The sequence below is a fragment of the Pristiophorus japonicus genome, chromosome 2 (assembly GCF_044704955.1).
Source record: "Pristiophorus japonicus isolate sPriJap1 chromosome 2, sPriJap1.hap1, whole genome shotgun sequence".
In the NCBI taxonomy this organism is placed as follows: Eukaryota; Metazoa; Chordata; class Chondrichthyes; family Pristiophoridae; genus Pristiophorus; species Pristiophorus japonicus.
This window is the reverse complement of record NC_091978.1, coordinates 168,765,987-168,782,911: the sequence shown is the minus strand read 5'-3', so window position 1 is coordinate 168,782,911 and position 16,925 is coordinate 168,765,987. Positions and strand designations below refer to the sequence as shown.

At 45.7% G+C, this 16,925-nt stretch overlaps 1 protein-coding gene across 1 annotated transcript in view; it reads left to right on the top strand.

Moving 5' to 3' along the window:
• Nucleotides 1–16,925, top strand: part of grxcr1a (glutaredoxin and cysteine rich domain containing 1 a) — a 111,174-nt gene that overhangs the window by 37,316 nt on the left and 56,933 nt on the right. Inside the window, exon 2 of the mRNA XM_070863219.1 lies at nucleotides 14,218–14,457. Coding sequence (XP_070719320.1) covers nucleotides 14,218–14,457 — 240 coding nt within the window. The remainder of the gene's footprint in view (nucleotides 1–14,217; nucleotides 14,458–16,925) is intronic.

Genomic DNA, 16,925 nt, shown 5'->3' with positions numbered 1-16,925 from the left:
ACCCTGCTGCAGCTGCACTGGCTGGCCTCTCCGACACCTCCTTGAACTCCCGAACCTCTCCGAAGTTGGACCTCTTGTAGGTCTCCTTGATCTCCTCGCTCCGCCTCCTGACGACGCTCGAAATCCAGAGCCTCTCCGAAGTTGTGCCTCGTGTGCCGCAGATGCCCCTTTGGCATTCGCTCTGTGGCGGTCATCTTCCAGAGGAACATGGAGAGTCTGCTGAAATCAGTTCCATGTACAGTGGTGTTCCAGGATGACATCTTGATCACTGGTTGCAACACCACCGAACACTTGCACAATCTGGAAGAGGTTCTCAAGCGACAGAGTGAGACTCAGGCTGAAATGCTCCAAGTGTGTTTTCCTGGCACAGAGGTCAAATTTCTGGGGAGAAAGATTGCGGCGGACAGCATCAGACCCACAGACTCCAAGACGGAGGCCATCAAGAATGCACCAAGACCACAGAATGTGACAGAGCTGCGTTCATTCCTGGGATTCCTCAACTACTTTGGTAACTTTCTACCGGGGTTGAGCACTTTGCTGGAACCCTTGCATTTGTTGCTACACAAGGGTGACGACTGGGTTTGGGGTAAATCTCAAGAAACAGCCTTTAACAAAGCCGGAAACCTGCTATGCTCTAACAAGTTACTTGTACTGTATGACCCATGTAAACGTTTAGTACTAGCATGTGATGCGTCATCGTACGGGGTCGGTTGTGTGTTACAGCAAGCAAATGTACCAGGCAAACTGCAACCTGTTGCATATGCATCCAGAAGTTTATCCAAGGCTGAAAGAGCCGACAGTATAGTTGAGAAAGAAGCGTTGCTTGTGTATACGTGGTTAAGAAAATGCACCAATATCTATTTGGTCTCCGGTTTCAGCTCAAAACCGACCACAAACCGCTTACTTCATTGCTCTCAGAAAGCAAAGATATCAACACCAATGCTTCGTCCCACATCCAAAGATGGGCACTAACGTTGTCTGCATATGACTATGCAATCCGCCACAGACCAGGCACAGAGAACTGCGCTGATGCCCTCAGTCGGTTGAGATTGCCCACCACCAGGGTGGAAATGGCGCAACCCGCAGACTTGCTTCTGATAATGGATGCTTTTGAGAGCAAGGGGGTCACCCGTCACAGCTCGCTAGATCAGGACCTGGACCAGCCAAGACCCCCGTTATCATTAGTAAAAAGATGGTACACGTTATGCCTGTGCTGCTGGGTTTCTACATGATCATTGAGATCTGGTTGGACTAAGGAAAGCCTGGTTTTGAGTGCTCTCTTCATTAACAATTCTGCAGGGGGAGTCCTCAATGGGAACTGGTCGGGGGTTCCCGTGGAAATGCAAGATGAAATTAAGCCTTTTCACCTGAGCAAGGATGAACAGTCAGTCCAGCCGATTGCCTCCTATGGGGGAATCATGTGATTTTGCCCAAAAAGGGCAGGGCAACGTTTATACGCGACCTACCCAGGCACAGTCATGATGAAGGCTATCGCCAGGTCGCACATCTGGTGTCCTGGCATTGACTCCTAATTAGAGTCATGCGTACACCAGTGCGACACTTGCTCACAGCTGAGCAATGTACCCAGGGAGGCCCCCCTAAATCTGTGGTCATGGTCCTCCAAACCATGGTCCAGGGTCCATGTAGATTTCGCTGGCCCTTTTCTAGGGAAGATGTTTATAGTAGCAGTGGACGCTTACTCAAAATGGATTAAATGCATAATAATGTCATCATGTACTTCCACTGCCACCATTGAAAGCCTCAGGGTCATGGTCACCACCCATGGTTTGCCCGACATACTTGTCAGTGACAATGGACCATGTTTCACCAGCTCGGAATTCAACGAGTTCATGACCCGCAATGGCATCAAGCATGTCAGGTCTGCCTCATTTAAGCCCACATCCAACAACCAAGTGGAACGGGCAGTCCAAACCATCAAGCAGAGCTTGAGATGCGTAATGGACGGCTCCTTGCAGACCCGGTTATCTAGGGTCCTGCTCAGCTACCGGACATGCCCCACTCGCTCACCGGGGTCCCCCCTGTAGAATTGTTAATGAAGAGAGCACTCAAAACCAGGCTCTCTTTAGTCCACCCGGATTGCAATGATCACGTAGAAACCCGGCAGTACAGGTATAATGTATACCATGATCGTGCGGTGGCCTAGCATAACGTTGAAGTCAATGATCCGGTGTTTGTTCTCAATTATGGTCACGGACCCAAGTGGATTGCTGCCACTGTCTTAGCCAAGGAGGGGAATAGAGTGGTTGTTGTGAAATTGTTGAATGGGCAAACGTGCAGAAAGCACTTGGATCAGACCAAACTGTGATTCACAGACTACCAAAAACAGTTTGAAGAAGACCCTACCATCTATGATCCACCAACACACACCCAACCAGCAATTGACCTCGCTGTCAACCACAAGAATGAACCCACCTTGCCCGACAGTCCAATCAGACCAGCCTAGTTGCCATTCAGCGATGTTCTGACCAACTCACCCATGCCAGGATGTCAACTCAGGCGATCGACCAGGGAATGCAGACCACCAGATTGCCTCAACCTATAAATAACTTGTACTCTAGACTTTGGGGGGAAGTGATGTTATGTATGTGAACCTCACCTGTGTGTAAGACTTGCCACTAGAGGGCACACCTGTTGGAGACCTATGGGTCACCTGTGTACCCTGCTGCAAGCAGGTATAAAAGGCAGTCCATCACGCTGCTGCCTTACTTTGGAGTTATATTAAAGAGACAAAGGTCACAATGGTTTGAGCTTACAACACAGACTCGTGGAGTTATTCTAAACATATCACTCATGACAAGGAGAGTCAGGGCCCGGTAGTAGAATGGATTGTAAGATGGCTCTAAAACAGAATATACGGGGTAAGAGCTAAGGGAAATCTCTCATACTGACAGAAAGTTAGAAGTGATGTCCTCCAGGGATCCGTGCTGGGTCTACTGCTGTTTGCCGTAAGTGATTTGGACTCAGAAACTGGAGGTATGGTGCCAAAATTTGCAGATAATACTAAATTGGGGTGTGTCGCTAATAATGTGAAGAGCTGCACCAAAATACAGGAAGACATAAACAGGCTTGCAGAGTGGGCCGATAAATGGCAAATGAAATTCAGTATAGCCAAGAGTGAGGTAGAAGGAATAAGGAGGCCACTTATTACTTGGAAGGTAAAAAACTAAATGGGGTAAGGAAGCAAAGCGATCTTGGAATAAAGATACCTAAATTGCTAAAAATAGTAACATAAGTTGATAAGGCTATTAGAAGTGCAGAGAAAGTATTGGGTCCATTTCTGTAAAAATAGAATACAAAAACAAGGAGGTAATGTTAAGTTTATATAGAACCTTGGTTAGACTACACTTGGAGTACTGTGTGCAGTTCTGTTCTCCTTACTACAAAAAGGATATTGAAGAACTGGGGAAAGTGCATAAAAGATTTCCAAGTATATTGCCAGAATTGAGAGGATGCGACTATCAGGAAAGACTGAGTATGCTGTGGGTCTTTTCTCTGGAAAAACAAAAACGAAGAGGAGATTGATAGAGATCTTTATAATTATGAATTATTTGATAGGGTGGATGTGAAGAAATTGTTTCCACTTGTTGGTGAATTCAGATCAAGGGGATATAAGTACAAGAAAGCCACTAACGGATCAAATAAAGAAGTTAGGAGGAGAGTGGTTGTTGTTGTTTTTGTATCTTTACACTCTTCCTTTGTGAGAATAGCATGAAGTAGTGGAAGGATTCACAGGCTGATTGGCAGCCTGACAGGCCGCGCGTGAATGCTCCTTCAATGGTTGTAACTGTCTTTATATCAGAAAATAAATAGGGTGCTTAGTCCAATATGGCATTTTTTATAGACTTCCACAACCCATAAAATGAGTGGAGGTGGGGGGGTGGTGCAGGCGTATCCCACTGGTTGTCATGCCAGAATTCAAAGCCGGAGCTGTGGTCTCCACTCACCAGGACTGACTGAAAAGAGGTCCGTCTCCTGTGCCTTCTGACTCAGAGGTGGGTACACTATTAATCAAAGGCTCACTCCACAGAGACTGGTGAAAATATGGAATTCACTGCCACGTGGAGTGAGTGAAGACAGATGGAGGCTTGATGCATGCATGAGGGAGAAGGGAATAAAGAGGCATAGGGGCAGGCTGGGAAGAGGTAATTAGAGTGAATGGAAGCTCATTAGGGGGGAGAAATTGGCCTGCCTTGCATACGTTTTTTCGGCGATATTTTGACTTTTTTGTCATTAAAAAGTACTTATGTAAATTGGCCAAAGTTAACGAATGCCGGTTTCGAAATATCGCCGAAAAGCAGATCGACCATGTGCAATGCCAAAAAAACTGCACCGCTTAAAATTGGCCGATCAGGGAACCCGTACTCAGGGTGAAAAAAAAAAGCACTTGAAAAAAGCCTGCGTTAAAGCCCCAGAAACAGCGGTAGGTATGAAGACCTACAAAAAATGTAAGTTGAAGTTTTTATTTTTAATTCCGTTTCAGCGATTCATTAGTTAAGTGTATAGTGCATGTTTTCTGATGTTTTATTTTTTGATTTTTGCAATTGTTTTTGTGTTTTTTCCCCTCCCAGAGCCTGTATTTTTGGTGGTGATAGGTCTCGGGCTAAAGTTGGTGTGCAACGGTGATTTTTACTGTCGGGTGCATTTTTTGCCAATTTTACCCCCTTAAAAAATGACGATGTTTTTCGTGGTATTTTTGCCAGAAAATAACGGAAAAAACCCGATATCGCCAAAAATGGAATTTCTAGCCCGTGGTGTATAAACACCAGCACAGACCCGTTGGGCTGAATGGCCTGTTTCTGTGCTACAGATTCGATGTGATGTGATTCTATGTAATAAAGAATTATTTTGGCACTGACGATGTGCTCGTGTCTTTGGGATTGTAGCTGAACAAAACTCAGCACCATCAGGAGAGTATAGAAGAAAAGTGAAAAAAAAGAATGAACCTCTTTAATTATGAAAATAATACTAAAGAGAATATTTTAATGGTTAATTTTATTTTAGAAACTGAAAAATACAAGAGAAATGTTAAGCATGTCATGCTGGTCATCAGTGACAGAGCAAGAGTGATTCTTAATTCCCAATAGTATGTAATTCATAGACTTATTTACATTCAGCTCAGATGAAATGGATGAGGGTCTTCTGTCTCTCTTCTGTTTGTATGGGTGATATGTGAAATTAATGTGTGCAGTCTCAACCCAGTACTTTGTAAGTAGCATCTACAGCACAAACCTGGTTAGAATTGAAATTTGGATTAATTTTTGGTAATCTCATTCAGACTGCTCAGAAAGATGGCTATTGTGGGAAATTGATAAATTCTGGCAAGGTAGAGGCATCCTTCTGAGCCTGGGGTTGAAGAACATAGAGTAGTGTAGAGCTATCGGCCCAGAGATTAATTTAGGCCTGTTTTCAAGCTGCCAGCGCCTGCAATTCCTCCAGAGGCAGCTCACCGGTGTACTGGCCTCCAATAAGTCCTGTGGGGTAAGGGAGGAGGAGGACGAGAATGGGAGGTGAGCTAGTGTGAGTCGGCAGTGATCCACGGTCGTGATGTGGATCCGAGAGGAGCACGCCATATGAAGGTAGGTATTTTAAAAAACACATGCCTTTTTGTTGGTGGTAATGACTAGAAGTAGACCCTAAATCCCTAAATGGTAAGATTCTCAGCAGAATGGAGGAAAGGAGAGGTCTGGGGTTGTAGATAGATAGATAGATAGTAAAAGGTGGGAGTGTAGTGAGAAAGAACATAATAAAAGTAAATCACATTCTGGGTTTCATATGAAGGAGAATTGAAGAAAAGAGGTGATACTGAATTTGTACAAGACTTTGATTAGGCCATACTCTCATGTATCTTACATTATTATATATAACCGTATCCTAACATGCTATACATGACTGTATAAGATATGACCTGTAACCACCAGCATACCTTACCACCAGGGGTGTACTTGCAAGAGACAGGTATATAAGGGCAGGTCTCAGGCAAGTGCAGCATTCCAGAGCTGTGAAATAAAGGTGCAGGTCCAGAGTGACCTTGACTTCACTACATGCCTCGTGTGAATCTGTACTGAGGGGACAGGACTTTACAGTGGCGATGGGTTACGGGATTACAGAATCCACAGAATGGCGAACAACAGGTCAGATGAAAAGTACAATGCGGGAGACAATTGGGAAGACTTTATAGAAAGGCTCCAGCAAAGCTTTGTAACCAAAGACCGGTTAGGCGACGATAAGGCAGACAAGAGAAGAGCCCATCTCTTGACCAGCTGTGGCTCGAAAACATACGCTTTAATGAAGGATCTGTTGGCACCCGAGAAACCAGCAAGCAAGTCATTTGAAGAATTGAGCACACTGGTAAGAGACCACTTGAAGTCAGCGAGCAGCCTACACATGGCCAGACACAGGTTCTACAACTACAGACGCTGTGTGGGCCAGAGCATACCCGACTTCGTGACGGAACTTCGGAGGTTGGCTAGTTTATGTGAGTTCTCCGATGAACTGAGGAAAGAAATGCTGAGAGACTTTTTCATTGAAGGAATAGACCATGCAGGCATATTCTGAAAGCTCATAGAGACCAAGAATCTGACCTTAGAGGCAGCAGCACTGGTTGCACAGACATTCTTGGTCGGGGAAGAAGAAACAAGGTTGATTTACAATGCAGGTACGAAAACTAACAAATTAATGGAACAAGGAGTTCACAGCATTAGACAAGCTGCTACCCCCACACACAGACAAAACTGGGAGAACAGGCTTTCGACAGCAAGCAGTGGCAACAGAAGCCATCAAGGGCCACAGGAACCGCCGTTCACACTTCATCAATCCACAATGCGAGCAATCAACTGCAAACTGAGAGAAGCTCAAGAGAGATCAGCCAGATGCAGCTCATTCTTTGGGAACACTTTGAACAATGGAACAGGTCTGTGCTGGAGGTGTGGGGGTGGGCACTCGTCAAGGGGATGTCGATTTCAGCAGACTGTTTGCAGGAGCTGTGAATATACAGGGCATTTGGCCCGCATGTGCAAAAAAACGGCAGCTCGGCTGGTATACGAATCGGATGGGTCGGAAAGCGGACCAGAAGACGGTGGGGACAGTACCCGGGACACCGATGTACAACAGGCCAACACGATCAATGGCCGCTGCTCCTACAACAGGACGCCTCCTATAATGATGAGGGTCCTACTCAATGGGATATCTATCAACATGGAGCTGGATATGGGAGCGAGTCAATCTCTCATGGGCGCTCAACAATTTGAACAACTGTGGCCGCATAAAAGAGACAGACCAAAACTCACAAGGGTCGACACCAAACTAAGGACCTATACTAAGGAAATCGTACCAGTCCTCGGCAGCGCCATGCTCTCTGTCACACACAAAGGGACAGTGAACTGACTTCCCCTGTGGATTTTCCCCGGAGACCCCCCCAGCACTGCTGGGGAGAAGCTGGCTGGCAAAACTAAACTGGAAATGGGATGATGTCCATGCCATGTCATTAGAGGAATGGACCTCCTGCTCAACAGTTATAAAACGATTTGAACATCTCTTTCAGCCAAGTGTGGGCACTTTCAAAGGGGCCAAAGTCAAAATCTACATCACACAGGATGCTAGACCGGTCCATCACAAGGCCAGAGCTGTACCCTATGTGATGAGGGAAAAGATTGAACACGAACTAGACAGGCTTCTGCGGGAAGGCATTATATCACCTGTGGAATTTAGCGACTGGGCAAGTCCCATCATCCCAGTCATGAAGCCTGATGGATCCGTACGAATCTGTGGGGACTACAAATCTACCATAAGCAGAGTCTCCCTACAGGACCAGTACTCGCTGCCCAGAGCGGAGGACTTATTTGCCACATTGGCTGGAGGTAAACTTTTCTCAAAATTAGACCTCACATCTGCGTATATGACGCAAGAATTGACCGAGGAATCCAAGCTACTCACCACCATCAACACACATCGAGGCCTTTTCATGTACAATCGATGCCCATTCGACATCAGGTCGGCAGCTGCCATATTCCAGCGCAACATGGAGAGTCTGCTCAAGTTCATCCCGGGGACAGTTGTATTTCAAGACGACATACTCATCACGGGCAGGGACACCGACTCCCATCTCCGTAATTTGGAGGAAGTACTAAAGCGCTTGGATCGGGCAGGCCTACGAGTCAAGAAATCCAAGTGCCTGTTTCTCGCACTCGAGGTTGAATTTTTGGGCAGAAGGATTGCCGCTGATGGAATCCGCCCAACAGAATCCAAAACAGAAGCAATTCGCCTGGCACCCAGGCCCCGGAATAGCTCACCTTTCTCTGGCTACTCAATTACTTTGGGAACTTTATGCAGAACTTAAGCACGCTGCTGGAGCCTCTCCACTTGCTATTCAGGAAGGGGTGCGATTGGTTTTGGGGGAACGCCCAGGAACGCGCCTTCAATAAGGCACGCAACCTTCTGTGTTCCAACAGTGTTTTGACTTTCTTTGATCCAGGTAAAAACCTAGTTCTCACATGCGATGCGTCAGCGTATGCGGTCGGGTGCATTTTGCAACATGTCAATAGTGCGGGCAAATTACAACCCATAGCTTATGCCTCCAGGTCACTTTCGCGGGCGGAGCGCGGGTATGGAATGGTAGAGAAGGAGGCGCTCGCGTGCGTGTACGGTGTCAAAAAGATGCACCAATACCTTTTTGGGGCTAAGTTCGCGTTAGAAACCGACCACAAGCCCCTCACATCCCTCCTATCCGAGAGCAAGGCAATAAACACCAACGCCTCAGCGCGAATTCAACGGTGGGCACTCATGCTGGCATCCTACGACTATACCATAAGGCACAGACCAGGCACAGACAACTGTGCTGACGCACTCAGCAGGCTACCCCTGCCGACCACGGAAGGGTCTGACGAACAGGACTGTGAGATAGTCATGGCAATCAATGCCTTTGAGTCCACAGGTTCGCCCATGTCAGCTCGCCAAATCAGAGCCTGCACGGCCAGCGACCCCACATTATCCTTAGTAAAAAGATGTATCCTAAACCGGTGACTGGGCAGGGGCTCGCGATGCCTGCCCCGAAGAATTAAAACCCTTTCACAGGCGCATGTATGAGCTATCACTACAAGCAGACTGCCTGATGTGGGGCAGCCAAGTAGTCATGCCTCTGCAAGGCAGAGAGGCATTTGTCCGGGAGCTCCACCTCGAGCACCCGGGGATCGTTCTCATGAAGGCCATAGCCAGATCCCACATCTGGTGGCCTGGTATTGACGCGGACTTGGAGCTCTGTGTCCGAAGGTGCACCATTTGTGCCCAACTCAGCAATGCCCCCAGGGAGGCTCCACTGAGCCCCTGGCCCTGGCCTACCAAACAGTGGTCGCGGGTGCACATAGACTATGCGGGCCCATTCATGGGCAAAATGTTCCTTGTAGTTGTAGATGCATTTTCAAAGTGGATCGAATGCACCATTTTAAACTCGAGCACAACCTCTACCACTGTGGAGAGCCTCGCAACCATGTTTGCAACACATGGAATCCCTGACACATTGGTCAGTGACAGTGGTCTGTGCTTCTCCAGCGCAGAATTCCAAGACTTTATAATTGACCACGGCATAAATCAGGTCAAGACGGCACCGTTCAAGCCAGCCTCCAATGGCCAGGCGGAGAGAGCAGTGCAAATCATTAAACAAGGCATGCTTAAAATCCAAGGTCCCACGCTGCAGGGTCGCCTGTCGTGACTGCTGCTGGTATACAGATCTCGTCAGCACTCATTGACTGGGATCCTTCCACGCAACTGTTGATGAAAAGGACTTTAAAAACAAGCCTCTCATTAATCCTCCCAGACATGCACGAAATTGTTGAGGCAAAGTGCCGTAAGCTGACTGAGTACCATGCCAGAAATTCGAGGGGGAGATGGAATGAGATAGGGGACAAAGTGTTTGTACTAAACTATGGCAGGGGTCCCAAATGGCTTGCAGGGACAGTAACGGGCAAGGAAGGAAACAGGCTACTGGTAGTACAAATGGACAATGACAAAACCTGCCGGAGGCATGTAGACCAAGTCAAAAGCAGATTTACCAACAACACTACGGTACCAGAGGCAGACTACAATGTGGAACTTGCACCACACCTGGTGGACAGACAGAGGGAATAACCTGAGGAAAGGGCAAAACCAACAGACAGCCCAGGCGAGTCAACAACAATCACACCAATCGAAACAGACAGCCCAGGTGAGATACCAGCAACCACACCCAAAGAAAAACAGACACCAAGGCAAACAACTGAACCACAACTCAGACGCTCCATGCGAGAGCGTAGACCACCTGAGAGACTGAACCTATAAAGACAATAAGACCTTGGGGGAGGGTGATGTCATGTATCTTACATTATTATATAAAACTGTATCCTAACATGCTATACATGACTGTAATAAGATATGACCTGTAACCACCAGCATACCTTACCACCAGAGGTGCACTTGCAAGAGACAGGTATATAAGGACAGGTCTCAGGCAAGTGCAACATTCCAGAGCTGTGAAATAAAGGTGCAGATCCAGAGTGACCTTGACTTCACTACATGCCTCGTGTGAATCTGTACTGAGGGGACAGGACTTTACACATGCAGTTCTGGGAACCCCTTTGTAGGAAGGATATTAGAGCCACGGAAAGGGTAAAGTACAGATTCACTAAAATGGTGCCAGAAATAGTTATCGCAAAAAAACTTCAAAAATTGGATAAATTTTCACTGGAACAGAGAGGGTTAAGGCAATATAGAATTCTGAAAGGTTTTGAGGAAGTGAGTAGTGATAGATTGTTTCTAACTGTTGATAAATCATTAACAAATATAGAAACATTCAGAATTGTCACCACAAGAATGAAGGAGGAAGTTTTCAGAATTTGTTCAGATAGAGGATTATGAGAACTTGAGGGGCTTTACCAAAAGCAACTATTGAGATCGAAACAATAATATGATATAAAAGGGAAATGGATACGTATTTGAAGGACTGGGAAATGGATTACAGTCGACAGCTTCATTGGAAGAACTAGCATTAGCACAGGCACAATGGACCAAATGGCCTCCTTTAGTGCTTTAATTTCTGTGCTGCTGCAGGTGTTCACTATCTACATCAACCTCAGAGCCTAATTCAAAATACTGACATAACCAACCTGACATGATTTCACTCAAAATGTTCAAAAAGATTTAATGTTTACTGTGAAGTAAACAGTATTCTAAAGTTAATCAGAATGTACCAGTTTTAATATAAACATATCAAAGTTTGTCTGTGGCATGAAGGAGATAATTCAAGGTGTATTCTTATCGACAGGCAACCAGGAAAGTACGGCTCTCCTGACAGATTCATCTATTGACTTTTAAATGTTGAGAAAAAGGTCAGCCGATTCAAAAGCAAACAGAAATATCGCTCGGGCATATGCATATGATATATGGGCTCCGATATTTACTCAGGCCACGAAGATGAGGGGTGGGAGGATTTCCAGATGGGAAATATGGAAGTAAGGGTTTCCCGGACATCCTGCTGAAAATAAGTGCAGGTCGTTTTACATTTCTTTTAAGCAGGTTGCCCGCCTGGCAGTCAGGTTGTTGACAGCCTGTCGGCCGGGAAAACAGCCAGGGAACGGATGGCAGGTAAGTAGGAGATTGTGGTGGTGGGAGTGGGGACAGTTGGAGATCGGGGAGAGTCAGAAATCGCGGGGAGAGGAGTCAGGGATGGCTGGTGGGTGGGGGGAGACCGGGAGTTGGAGATTGTGTGAATGAGTGTCGGAGAGTTTACTGGGAGCTGTCGTAGATGCCTGGGGGTGGGAAGAGCTAGATCGCAGGGAGGAGTCGGAGATCGCAGGGGTAAGACGGAGATCATGGTATGTGTAAAGAGCTTAGCTTTTTGGGGCTGGAGCAAACACCGTTGCTCCTCCTGGTCCACAAGTGATACTGTAAAGACATTAAACTCATAGATCCTACAATTCTCGCTTCCTTTTACCTTCCAGGATTATTGAGCCCTTGGCAACCCGGAATCCATGGGTTAAAGATAAAAATCCTATTAAAATTGAGACACGCAGCCTCCTCAGAGCTTTAACTGACTGACCTGCCTTCTAAATCCAGAAGTGGGTGGGTTGAGGTTGGGTTTGAGATTTTCAAATATTTTACTTCCCATCTGCCCCCAACACACCCATCCTTGGGGATTAAAATTCCCCCATCATGTGCAAAAAAATTCAGAGTGTTTGAAGATGAATGTTCTCATGGGTATAAAATGTTACATTTTTGAAGGCCAGTTAACAATTTTTATACACTATCATAGAAATATAGAAACATAGAAAATAGGTGCAGGAATAGGCCATTCGGCCCTTCGAGCCTGCACCGCCATTCAATGAGTTCATGGCTGAACATGCAACTTCAATACCCCATTCCTGCTTTCTCGTCATACCCCTTGATCCCCCTAGTAGTAAGGACTACATCTAACTCCTTTTTGAATATATTTAGTGAATTGGCCTCAACAACTTTCTGTGGTAGAGAATTCCACAGGTTCACCACTCTCTGGGTGAAGAAGTTCCTCCTCATCTCGGTCCTAAATGACTTACCCCTTATCCTTAGACTGTGACCCCTGGTTCTGGACTTCCCCAACATTGGGAACATTCTTCCTGCATCTAACCTGTCTAAACCCGTCAGAATTTTAATCGTTTCTATGAGATCCCCTCTCATTCGTCTGAACTCCAGTGAATACAAGCCCAGTTGATCCAGTCTTTCTTGATATGTCAGTCCCGCCATGCTGGGAATCAGTCTGGTGAACCTTCGCTGCACTCCCTCAATAGCAAGAAGGTCCTTCCTCAAGTTAGGAGACCAAAACTGTACACAATACTCCAGGTGTGGCCTCACCAAGGCCCTGTACAATTGTAGTAACACCTCCCTGCCCCTGTACTCAAATCCCCTCGCTATGAAGGCCAACATACCATTTGCTTTTTTAACCGCCTGCTGGACCTGCATGCCAACTTTCAATGACTGATGTACCATGACACCCAGGTCTCGTTGCATCTCCCCTTTTCCTAATCTGTCACCATTCAGATAATAGCCTGTCTCTCTGTTTTTACCACCAAAGTGGATAACCTCACATTCATCTACATTATACTTCATCTGCCATGCATTTTCTCACTCACCTAACCTATCCAAGTCACTCTGCAGCCTCATAGCATCCTCCTCGCAGCTCACACTGCTACCCAACTTAGTGTCATCCGCAAATTTGGAGATACTACATTTAATCCCCTCGTCTAAATCATTAATGTACAATGTAAACAGCTGGGGCCCCAGCACAGAACCTTGCGGTACCCCACTAGTAACTGACTGCCATTCTGAAAGGTATCCATTTACTCCTACTCTTTGCTTCCTGTCTGCCAACCAATTCTCAATCTACGTCAGCACACTACCCCCAATCCCACGTGCTTTAATTTTGCACATTAATCTCTTGTGTGGGTACTTGTCGAAAGGCTTCTGAAAGTCCAAATACACCACATCAACTGGTTCTCCCTTGTCCACTCTACTGGAAACATCCTCCAAAAATTCCAGAAGATTTGTCAAGCATGATTTCCCTTTCACAAATCCATGCTGACTTGGACCTATCATGTCACCTCTTTCCAAATGCGCTACTATGACATCCTTAAAAATTGATTCCATCATTTTACCCACTACCGATGTCAGGCTGACCGGTCTATAATTCCCTGTTTTCTCTCTCCCTCCTTTTTTAAAAAGTGGGGTTACATTGGCTACCCCCCACTCCATAGGAACTGATCCAGAGTCAACTCAGGTGCAAATGCTCAGAAGTCATAGTCGGTTCTTTAGCTTATTGCAAAATCTTATTGAGTGTCAACACATTTTTATTTCAACATTGCCTCTGCTGATTTTTCACACACTTATTTCACTTTACAAACTTTGGTTAGTGACTTTTTCCCCTAAATTGACCTGGGATTTTATCTGTTTTTTCACCTCTCCCAGGAGATCGCATGGTTTTGGGTGGGGTGGAGTGTGCACATACTGTGATGCACAGTATCACAATTGTGTGGGACAGGCTGGATGGACCAGAGGGTCCATTCCTGTCTGTCATCATTCGTATACAAATTAAAATAATATAGTCTTAACCAAGTTACTTGGAAATATCAGATAATTAGAGAGTTAACATAATAAGGAAAGGATAATGCTGTGTTTGAGACCTCTCTTTATTTGTTGCAGCCACCACTAACACTAGAATTTGGAAGAATAGTAATCTACACAACTAGCCTTCGTGTTGTGAGGACAACATTTGACCGCTGTGAGTTAGTGAGGAAAATTTTCCAAAATCACAGAGTAAAGTTGGAAGAAAAAAATATTGCTTTGAACAGTGATTATGGAAAGGATCTAGAAGAGCGTTGCAAGAAAGCTCATGAATCTCCTTCCTTACCTGTGGTGTTCATCGATGGCCATTACCTGGGGGTAAGTTGAGAAGTGCTGGCCAATTGCTAAACTGTGTATTTGCCATTTTATTTAAGCTGATTATGCCAGGAATGTGCCTAATGCCCTGTTTTTAGCCAGGTATACTGTTTCTCCAGCAGTATTATCAGTCTCCTACTGGAAGGCCTCCACGGAATTTCCAGAGAGTCAAGTTGAGACCAATTAGTTTAACATCAGTCATTAGCAGACTCTTAGGGGGAAACTTTCACGGAGTGGTAGTGCCCTGAAAACCATTCCTGATCTGGCTGATGCCATCCTCAATGGGGTCTACTGTTAGGCAGCTGCAGCATCCACCTATTTTAGGCCTTTTAATACACAAATCCAGGCCTTCTGATGTACATAGGATCCTGATTGCCATTTTGGAAGACAACTCAGTGGACCATGCACTGTGCACGCTAGGCCCAATTATACCTGGCAATACAGCCAAAGAAGACCAAAAAAGGGGAGTGAAAATGTATTTTTGGGGGGTCTAGAGGTACAGAGTTGCTCTTTAGAGCTCCTCAAGAATAATGTGGGCTGCTGCCACCCCAGGCTGCTCTCCGCCACCCCCTCTCCCATCCTGCGATTGCCTCTCTTCCCCACCTACCTTGTTGCCGGCCAGCACGGCCGCTGGCCCACCCAATATTGCCTGGCCTGGACTGGTAGGTTGCAGGAAGCCCATTTGATGCACACAGCCATCTGGCATGATAAGAGGCCCGGCCTTCGAAATGGACCGTGCTCTGCCGATCAGCTGCCTCCAGTTAAAACCTACCCTCTAGAATCCAAATTTCAATTTCAGATTAGTGGATATTTAGGGATCCATGGGATAATCATGGACAACAAACACAGATTTGCTGAAGGATTGTTGTGTTTGATAAATTTAATAGAATATTTTTGACAAAGTGACTAATTGTACAGATAGAAAGAAAACAGTAGCTGTAGGATATATGGATTTTGAGTAAAGAGCCGAGAAATTCCAGGGGAGGCCTTTTGAGGGCAGAGCTGGAGGGACAGAACTTCGGCCTACCCCATGAATGTACCTGTGACCTTGTCACAGACACTAGGTTTAGGGGCCTTTACATATAATCGGGTGACTGCCACCCGCTAGTTACAGTGCCAATGTTGTGTGTGGGGTGAGTAATTTAGCTGCAAAGTCCAGCTAAAATATAGGGGGCCCATATTACTGACCCAAGATTACCTCATAAGTTTAAAATGCTGCCGCTTTAACTTTAGGCAAATTTCCAGGGAAATCAAGGCTCATAGTTGCACTGGATTCTCGGGCCGCACAAGTGACCAAACACCCAGCGTTTCTAGAAGGCAAAAGATGGTGCAAATGGTGGGCATTTTCTTACACCTGTCCCCACTTTGGATGGAATTCCTGCTGGACAGAAAAAGAGACTTAGCATAAGCCCGAGTTCATCCCCACCCATCCATATAGTGTGACTTTTGCAGTCCCAGTCATGAAATTTTGGGGCAAAGCAGTCTCAGAGAAGCTTGTTTAAAACATTCAGATATATGCTATTAAAGGAAATGGCGCAGCATGGATAGAAAGTTGGTTATTGGACAAGAAATGGTTAATGTGTCTTGTTTGGATTGGACATGAGTTGGAATTGGTGTACCTTGGGATCAGTGCTAGTTCATTTTATAATTTATATTATTGGGTGTATTTCTGCATGGTTCGCCCACTCGTCCACGGTAACAATTTAACATTATTATTAAGAGGGAGGTTAGGAGAAATTTATTTATGCAAAGTTTTGTTGGAGCTTGGATTGCTTTGCCACAAGGACCGATTGAGGCAGAGACATAAGAACATAAGAAATAGGAGCAGGAGTAGACCATTTGGGCCTTCGAGCCTGCTCTGCCATTCAATAAGATCATGGCTGATCTGATCCATTGTATCTTTTAAAGGAGAAGTGAATGAATATTTGAAGCTGGAAGATATAGGGCTCTGGGGAGAAAAGGAGGCATTCTGATTAGTGTTGATTTATTCAAACTAAGAGCCAGCACAGACACGATGTTTTGAATGGCTGTACATTTCCATGGTACTAAAATCTGGGTAATTAGACTTAGAAGACTGGGGATGATTTCCTCTGTCTGCTATTTGTAGCAAAGTTCTAAATCTGCCATTGATAACAGTATTTCAGTTTTGCTGTCCAAGAGGAAATCTTCCATTGTTAGCAAAATATTCTTTGGTTTCACTTTTTATGGGCTCAATTTTCCCCAAAGCTGTTTGTTGGCGTACTTGAAGAGTTATGCCTGTTTTCTTTGGGCCCAACCATGTCCTAAAAAAATCATCCAACTTTCCCCGTTTGAATTGTTGATTTTGGCGCCACCTAGCCTGTCCTTTAGCTTTGGGGGATGGAGCCTAAGATCTGCACCAAAAAGATTGGGTTGCCAGGGTAACTGTGGGCTGAGGCTGGAAAGTGAAACATACAACACATTCTGGCCAGCTCACAGCAAACTGCTCAAGC